This window comes from Copadichromis virginalis, linkage group LG7 (assembly GCF_057382275.1).
Source record: "Copadichromis virginalis isolate Kocher_CV1m ecotype Utaka linkage group LG7, C_Virginalis_male_GT1.1, whole genome shotgun sequence".
NCBI classification, from domain to species: Eukaryota; Metazoa; Chordata; class Actinopteri; order Cichliformes; family Cichlidae; genus Copadichromis; species Copadichromis virginalis.
This window is the reverse complement of record NC_140624.1, coordinates 23,428,026-23,437,602: the sequence shown is the minus strand read 5'-3', so window position 1 is coordinate 23,437,602 and position 9,577 is coordinate 23,428,026. Positions and strand designations below refer to the sequence as shown.

Sequence of the window (9,577 nt, the reverse complement as noted above, 5' to 3'; positions counted from 1 at the left end):
AAACAAGATTTTCTTTGGCAATAAAAGCCTAAGTGATGTAGCCTACTGTATCAGACTGGTGTTAAGATGTATAGGAAAAAATCATAAATGCTTAATCTTATGAGTTTTACATGGCTAACATTGGCATTGTTTTACAGGTTTGAACATGTAAACTCAATGGTGGTGGGACATTTCATTTTAAAATAAAAAAGAGTGAAACCTAGTTGTTCATGTGGTTTACACGTTAACCATACCCCTCCGCGAATTGCTACCTTATCGTGGTGTAGTGGTTTGTGTGTCCCAGGGATCCCAGGAGATATGTTGTCCGGGCCCTTGTCCCCCTGGTCAGGCCTCTCACTTGAGGCAGTTAAATAATTCCAGACCCAGAGCCTGGCAGAGCACCTCGGGTGGATGAGGTCCGCCCTGAGTTCCTGAAGACTCTGGATGTCGTAGGACTGTCTTGGTTGACATGCCTCTGCAATGTTGCATGGAGATCAGGGGTGATACCTCTGGATTGGAAGACCAGGATGGTTGGTTCTCATGTTTACCGGACCACAGGGTGTGTTCCAACTATAGGGGGATCACACTCCTCAGGCTCCCTGGGAAAGTCTATGCCAGGGTGCTGGAAAGGAGAGTTAGTCCGTAAGTCATATACAGGAGGAATAATGCTGTTTTCGTCCTGGTCGTGGAACACTGGACCAGCTCTTTATCCTTTCAAGGATACTTGAGGGTGCATGCGAGTTTGCCCAACCAGTCTACATGTGTTTTGTGGACTTGGAGAAGACATTCGACCGTGTCCCTCGGAGTGTCCTGTGGGAGGTGCTTTGGGAGTATGCGGTGTCTGGCCCATTGTTACGGGCCATTTGATCCTTATATAACCGTTACAAGAGCTTGGTCTGCATAGCCGGCAATAAGTCGAACTTGTTCCCGGTGGGTGAAGCACTCTACCAGAGCTGCCCTTTGTGACCGATTCTGTTCATAATTTTTATATACAGAATTTCTAGGCGTAGCCAAGTGATGGAAGGCTGTGGTGATGTGGTTCTGTTGGCTTCATCAGGTGATGGCTTCCAGCTTGCACCGGAACGGTTTGCAGCCGAGTGTGAAGCAGTGGGAATGAGGATCGGCACCTTCAAATCTGAAAAGGGTGGAGTAGATTAAGTCTGGTACGTCCTGCACGAGTGACAGGAGAAGGGAACGGGAGATTGACAGACGGATTGGTGCTGCACCTGCAGTGATGTAGACATTGTACTGGTCCACTGTGGTGAAGAGAGAGGTGAATGTAAAAGCGAAGCTCTCAATTTACCGGTCGATCTACGTTCCTACCCTCACCTGTGGTCATGAGGTGTGAATAGTGATCGAATGAACAAGATTGCGGATACAAGCGGTGGCAATGGGGTTCCTACGAAGGGGGGCTGGCCTCTCCCTTAAAGATGGGGTGAGAAGTTCAGCCATCCGGGAGGGGCTCAGAGTAGAGCCGCTGTTCCTTCACATCGAAAGGAGGTGGTTTGGGCATCTGATAAGTATGCCTTCTGGACGGTTTCCAGGCATGTCCCACCAGGAGGAGGCCCCGGGGCACACCCAGGACATGCTGGAGAGATCATATCTTTCAGCTGGCCTGGGAATACCTTGGTGTCCCTCCTGATAAGCTGGAGGTGGCTGGGGAGAGGGAGGTCTGGCCTTCTCTGCTTAGGCTGCTGCCCCCGCGAGCTGGCCCTGGATAAGCCGAAGAAAATGGATGGGGACAAAAAATGGTAAAAAAAAAAATCTGGCAACTGCCAGTGCTACCCCTCAGCCTCCTACTAGACTACTTTGCCTTGTTCTCAAGTTACTGCATTCACAAGATTCTCTGACTTTGAGGTCGAGGTCACTGAGGTTCAAATGCATAGAATATTTTTATTTGTTGCACCCGTGGTATCAATTTGAAGCTCCTACATCACTTTATTCTTAGGTTATCATATTCATAAGATTTTTATAAAACTTGACCTTTGACCTTTGACCTTGACCTTGAGGTCGAAGTCACTGAGATTCTAACTTATCTGATTTTTTTGTAGTTACACCTGTGGTGTCAATTTGAAGCTCCTACACTGCCTCGTTCTTGAATTATTGAGAACACCTAACTCACAAACTAAGGTGTCCAAGCTGCCCCATCATTGCTTTTACGGAGGTAAAGACACAGTGAAGCCAAGGATTATTGAGAATTCACATTGCAATACCTTTAATACCTACAGGATGTTCCAATTGCTGTAATAAACTATTGCTAACAGTACCGAATGCTCTACTGACGTCTAGCAGGACAAGCACAGAAACGGGTCCACTGTCAGAGGCCATAAGAAGATCATTTGTAACCTCCACTAACATTGTTTCTGTAAATAATCAGTTAGCTGTTTTACAACCCATCTTTCAAGAATTTTGCATTTTTCACGAGTCAGTTGTGACAGCTAGGATTTGCACCAGGAACTTTATTGCTCTGAGACAACAGTGCTAATCACTTCACCACCACAGTGTAATGATTCAGATATTCCTGTTTCAAGGCACTCTCTGACATCTGTATAACCTTTGTTCCTTATGTGTGCCATGTGTGATCACTCCTATGCTGTTTTACTATGGCTATTCAAAGACCAGCATGAATCTGTTTTTGCAGTAAGTCACTGCAAGTCACAAATCTTTGGCTTTTTATAAGATTTTACTAGTTACAAATATAGCTATTATTAACCTGTGGCCATTAAAGTGCTCCAAATAATTGGCTTACCAAATGGCTCGGGTAAATACGTTAGTGGGTTACCTAGGCAACCGGAAACTGCTAGACCAACCGCCAGCTTCATCCTCCACTTAGAAAAATATTTTTCCTCTGTTGGTTTGCGAGTGTTACTGGTGCTTTTAACACAACACCGGGATGGGTCAGCAGATCTCAGGTCAGGGAGTTATGAACCAGCTCCGTCAGAAGCTGGAGAAATGTTTAGAATTGCTTCGTGACAGTCGCTACTTAACTTACGAGGAGTTCCTGGGAAGACTGGCTGAACTTAATGACATGTAAGTGACAGGTCGTTAAAGACAGCTTTAGAGAACAGCAAGCGGCTTTTCTTTAACATGAAACAGTTTTGTGCAGAATGAACAGGCCGACAAACTTAACCTAGTTCAAAAGTGTACCTTTGGGCTGATTTTACGTAGACTTTTCAATTTGAGAGCTAGCGTCAGTGCTTTTATGATATCTGGGATTTAACCTTCCTTATTTTCTAGCATTACATACATTTCTGCTAGTTTACTAGCTAGGTTTTTTTTTTTTAGCTCACAAGCTCCTGGAGCTTGAAAGCTGCAAGGCATGATAGTGCAGCTGAAGGTCAAATAAACACGAAGTGAATAGCACCGAGCAGTGTTGTTAAGTATTAGTAATGAAAATACATTTTTGAAATTCAGCATGATGAAAAATAAATGTAAAAATTCTGTTATGAATATTGTGGCACTGCTTTGTCATTTGGCTGAATGGTTTATGGAGAAAAACATAACTTCTCCCCTCTCTCATTCTTCTCTGTCAGTACTGCTGAACAGCAGAATGACCTGCTGTTTGAAGTGCAGCCAGGATCTGATGCTACAGCCTTGTGGAAGGTGGCTGTCAGGGTTGTGTGTACCAAGGTGAGACCAAAGAGCCTTCCCCACATGCCAACAGAGGCATCTGCCCACACATTTATGACAGAGAGGGACAGATGTGAGTGAAACCATACTCCTGTAAAAGGGGAAAGGTAATTCTGCCCCTAGAGAAATAGAGAAATACATCCTGTAATAGATTGCTGATAGCAGCTATCAACTGGTAGCTTGGATTAAAAAACCGTGCTGGGCTTGAGAAGCCTGTCATCGGTGGGTTATAGCCAACTATTTTGGCACAGTGTAAGATTGAAACTGCATGCACTACCAGTCATTAAGTCACATGATTGCCTTTTCTTCCTCACAGATCAGTAAGGAGAATGGCATGGTGGAAGCATCGCAGATCATGAACCTGTATCAGTTCATCAAGCTGTATCATGACATCGCCAGCCAGAGTCTTCAGGTGCCGTCTGCAAAGAGCCCCTCTACTGAGCTCCTGGCTGACTCCTGCCAGGCCAGCAGGTCAGGCAGTCATGACATAAAGCATATATTTATAGCACATTCAGCAATTATAAGTACTTTTATAACTTTATTTAATAGTGACAATGAACAGGAAATAGGGGGAAAGAGAGCATGGGAACAACATACACCAAAGGTCATTGCAGCCAAATCAAAGTGGGACCTCACTACTTGGGCATGTTGGTGGTCTAAAAACTCAGCTGTAGGGTTACCATTTTAAAAAGCTATTTAAAAGGTTTCAGCTAAAGCTTTTCTGGACAATTTAACCACAGGTTGGTCGTTGTTTTGTTTGGAACAAAAAAGGACTCCTTTAAAGACTAAAGGTTTTGGTGCCTCAGGAAGAGCATGTGTGATCCCCAGCTCCCACAGATTCTTATGCAAATGCATTCAGTCCCTTTGAATACACCCACTTGATCTTATATTTGCCAGCTGAGCAGTAATGATTCCTTGATTGCAAACCTTCAGGATTTATCAGACATATTTCTACTAAAAAAGGTAGAAAAGCTAATTTAAGTTGCCTTCCTCTGTAGATAAATAATAAAACAGTTTATGTTTTCTCTGTATACAAGCAGCAATTGATGATGAAAATTTGTTACTGAAAAATCTAAACTTCCTGTTATTCACACACACCGTAATTATTCCACATCCTCTTCTGTTTCTGTAGGAGTGGTCAGAGCCTAAGCGACCTAGCATGTCATCTGCATGTGACTGCTGACAGCGAATCGTGGGTAATATCTGATCTTCAGAGACTACTTCCCTAATGTGACTAATGAGGGAAGCCACCCATACATGCTTTAAAATGTCGAATACTTAGCTAAGTACATAGGAAATGGAGATACACCCACATAAGAAGACTTTTTCCTCCTAAAGAGCAAGATAGAAAAGAATCCAGCAGGTTTCTTCTCTTTATATTCTTTGTGACTGCCTCTGAAAATGAAAATCTCCTCTTTTAAGTCCTAAAAATCCCAGGATGCTTTTTGAAACCAGTTTTGTGATATGTTGTTTGAAGTGAAAAATAAATCTGTATTTGTATATTATAATAAATTGTAACATTCACGGATCCAAGGAGCTTTATTTATCATTCGCATCACATGTTAACATGAGGTGGAACGAAATTATGTACACACGGTCCGGAGTGAAAAGAAACAAAAATAATGAAGAAACAGAAATTTTTTCTTAAAGTTAGAATAAATAGTTGGGGTTTTTTTGTTTTGTTTTTTTAACAAAAGAAATGACAAGTAATAAGACAATACAATAAATAATACTATAACTAGAGTGCAACAACCTGAGTACCAGTATGGAGTATGGGTAAGGAGTGTAGGTATAAATATAGGTGTAAATAAATATTTTAGCAGCAAAGGGCATAATGACCAGCATTGATAAAGTGACATAAAACATTAGAATCGACCCGTTCTCCGGGAGCGTGAGTAGCCGCTGCTCTACTGTGCGCCGCCATGTTGACATCAACATTTTAATGGAACCCAGAATAACCAAATGTTGCTTAAAGTACTACTAAGAGGTGGTTGGGATTAACTAGGCACTTTATAAAACAACATTGACATTGCCTTCCTTCGATATGAATGAGAGAGACACAGTTGCACTTTCTTGTAAAGTTTGATAAGTATGACTCTCATTCATATAATTGAAATCATCACTTTGATATTTTGGGAAAGTGTCTTGTTTGCTGTCCAGGGAAAGTCAGATATCTGTAGGACAGCAGTTAGATTATCCTCATACAAAGACTGGAAACAAGGAGAAAAGGCCAGCTATAGCCAGTGTTATTGAATCTTCTTTGAATATGTTATATTTAATTATATCTAATTTGTTTAATATGACTGATTCATGGCTAAGTTGCTTCATGAAGTCATTACAGGACTGTTTTCAACTTTTGGACAGTATCAGGCTCTTTTCATTCTGTTTGTAGTCTCTGTGCTAAATTTGGGAACTGACTCTGGCCTTGCAGTGAACATACAGACAGTAAATTGGTACTGATCAAATCTTAAACCTCTGAGCAAATAAGCATCATTTCCCAAAATGTCCTATTCTTCCTTCATGTGCAAATCCAAGACACCAAACATACTTGTCGTATTTGCCAGGGCTTCTGGACAAGCAGTAAAGTGAAAATTTATGTTCCATCTATAAAGCTGTTTGGATGTCTGTGCAATGTATCCCTGCATGTTTGTACCCCACATGACATGGACCATGAGCTGTGTTATGTGAATCTGTGCTAAAATCCTGTTCTGGTGCAGTTCAGGACACAGGACTGAATAGGCTCATGTGATTTTAAGGACTTGGCTCGTTGTGGTGTCTTAACTGTTGTAAATCACCTTGCCTGTCAGCTGTGCTGATTTCTCTAAAAGTATTTACATTTATTTGTTAAGATGATTTTAATCTGACTGTTGTAGAAATCTTTTCCATCCATCCAAGTTGATATCATATATAATTTACAGTTAAGTTATGAGTTAAAATTGTTTTGTTTAAGTGGATTTAAAGTGTTGATTTTATTAAATGTAAATATGCAGTAGCCTTAATCTTTATTATTTATTAAATCCTTAATTAAAGTTGTATTTAAAGAAATTGGTTATCTAGGTCTTTGTTGTGTGAATTTCAGCTTTTGCATTTGATCACATATACAGGGTGGGCCATTTATATGGATACACCATAATAACATGGGAATGGTTGATGATATTAAAGTCCTGTTTGTGGCACATTAGTATATGTGAGGGGGCAAACTCCTCAAGATGGGTGGTGACCATGGTGGCCATTTAGAAGTCGGCCATCTTGGATACAACTTTTGTTTTTTCAATAGATTTTGTTCAATGATGAGGCAAACTTTTATGTGAATGGTGAAGTTAACAAACAAAACCACCGCTATTGGTCTAACACTAACCCACATTGGATGGATCCCTCCAAGACTGTTGGAACAACAAAAGTGATGGTTTGGTGTGGTATATGGGGTACAACGATAGTGGGTCCATTCTTCATCAATGGAAACCTCAAGGCCACTGGATATTTGAAATTGCTACATGATGATGTGTTTCCCTCTTTATGCACTGAAGCTGGCACGTTCCCTGAGTTTTTCCAGCAAGATGGTGCACCACCACATTATGGGTGCCAGGTCCAAGCATTCCTAGATGAACAGTTTTCTGGAAAGTGGATTGGTCGTCGTGGGCCAGTTGAATGGCCCCCAAGGTCTCCCGGTCTGACCCCCTTAGACTTTTATCTTTGGGGTCATCTGAAGGCAATTGTCTATGGTGTGAAGAGACGAGATGTGCAGCACCTGAAACTACGGATACTGGATGCCTGTGCTGGCATTTCTCCTGCGGTGTTGCTATCAGTGTGTGAAGAGTGGGAGAAGAGGGTTGCATTGACAATTCAACACAATGGGCAGCACATTGAACACATTTTATAAGTGGTCAGAAACTTGCAAATAACTCATGACAGAATAAAGTTACGTTGAAACCAAGCACCCCATTGTTTTTCCTGTTACATTACCAATAAGTTTGATGTGTCACATGGCCTTCTTCCTATTGAAAAAACAAAAGTTGTATCCAAGATGGCCGACTTCTAAATGGCCACCATGGTCACCACCCATCTTGAGGAGTTTGCCCCCTCACATATACTAATGTCCCACACACAGGACTTCAATATCACCAACCATTCCCATGTTATTACGGTGTATCCATATAAATGGCCCACCCTGTATTTTAACTTATTATAAGTATTTTTTATGTAGGAGACAACAGTTTTGGAATTTTCTTTAATATTATTTCAGTTCAACTATACTAAAGTTAGAATTTTATGTGACCGAAGGTAAAACTTTTGGGTAGTTGTTTTTTCTTTTTTTCCACTGCTGTCACGTTTTGACACCTCAGTTCTCTGGGTTTTCCTGCAAAGTAACAAAGAGATTCATAAAATGTTATCTGGCAATTTAATCCATTCATTCAACTTGAGATTTTACAGGCTCAAAAGATGTGCCGCTCTTTCAACAAGTTCTTCAGAAAATGGCATCTGATCTTGTGGTTACATGACTGTGTGGTCAGGTCAGCAAGTGTTCCAAAAAACTTTACATTTTAAAACTTAAAGAGCATACCTGCATCTGAATCTACATACACCAGTTTCATATTTTTAAACATGCCCTAAAACATAAACTGCTGTGTGGGATGTATATGATGTTGCAACCATGAGGTGGCAGCATTATCCTGCATCGCTTCTGAAAGGAGTCCAAGCATCAGTAAAGGATACTTTTTAACCTGAAAGTGAGTGAAAAGAAGTGTAATAAAACAGATGCGTTCTTATAGCATTATCATTAATAAAAAGATGCTCACTATTTTGTACTTCATGGGTTTGTGTTCCGGTGGACTGGATGCCTGTTTTCATTTTTTTTTATATATTTATATATTTTTTGTTGTGTTAAAAAGTAAAATTTCTGTACAGTCTCCCTTTAATCAAGCCAAGTAATTAGATGTTCAAAACAAAAAAACGACCCCCGTTTAACTGTTTCAAATCAACTCACTACAGTCTGTTTCACAAGTGTGAATAGTTGATGTCATAGCCACTGTCAGTGTGGGGCCTCTGATGAATGTAAAGGCAAAATTCAGAGTCTTCAGTTATTGAGTTTTAAATGGCTCACATTAGCATTGTTCTACAGGTCTGAACAATGGCTGTGTGGGAGGTTCATTTAGAAATAAGAGTAAAAACTACTTTTTCGTGTAGTTTAATGACTGTGCATTAAAAAAGAAAAAGGTTATTGAGAATTTAAAGTGATAACATTTGCAAATGGGCATATGGGGATCATTTTGACCTGTTATTTATTTTGCGTCTGACCTTCAGAGGCCAGAGCTGCTCTGACAGAAGCAATGTCTGCTATGTTGTAGTTAAGATACAAAACTTAAAAAGCTTGTCTTAGTGTCTTTGTATGAACTTTGCAAATGATTATTATCTAACATGTTGTCTTCAGGCTTGGGCACTGTTTCATGACTGAAAGTTATTGATTGACTTATCCTAATGACTAGTCCTTCCACTTGGTTTAGGCTCCAAATTAAAAAAATAAAAAATTCAAAAGTGAAAAATAAGATATATTGTTTTTGTTTTTTAACTTAACTTTGTGATAAGGTATTTTAACCTTTCAAGATTTAACGCCCTCAAAAGCCTTCAAAAGTTAAGCTGCTGAGAGACTGTCAGTTTTTTTAAAATGATTTATTTATTTTTTAAACATCAGCTAGCATTCTTATCAAATTAGTGTCAGATGTTTGGCTTCAAAAGAGATTCAGAAATATTTGCTGACATCATGAGCCCTCTTTTGCAATTAGAAATTTGTATTCCTGATCACAACTTCCGCTATCATGATGATAAAACACTCACATGTGTGGAAGGTTTTGAAACCTCTCCCCTTGCATGTCGTGTGCAGACAGCAGACGATTGCTCAGTTTAAACAGCATCTGTTTCCTCTGTAACTTATTGGCAGGTTGGTTCAAAGAAAGTTCATGACAAACATCTC

General features: G+C 40.3%; 1 protein-coding gene across 1 annotated transcript; it reads left to right on the top strand.

Annotated features, from left to right (window-relative positions):
• Nucleotides 1–2,744: 2,744 nt before the first annotated feature.
• Nucleotides 2,745–5,137, top strand: LOC146705050 (RING finger protein 141-like). Its single transcript, XM_085462588.1, has 4 exons — nt 2,745–3,009; nt 3,513–3,609; nt 3,926–4,080; nt 4,742–5,137. Exons 1-4 carry the CDS (start codon nt 2,873–2,875, stop codon nt 4,836–4,838), a joined length of 486 nt encoding a protein of 161 aa, XP_085318714.1. The 5' UTR covers nt 2,745–2,872; the 3' UTR covers nt 4,839–5,137.
• Nucleotides 5,138–9,577: the final 4,440 nt, after the last annotated feature.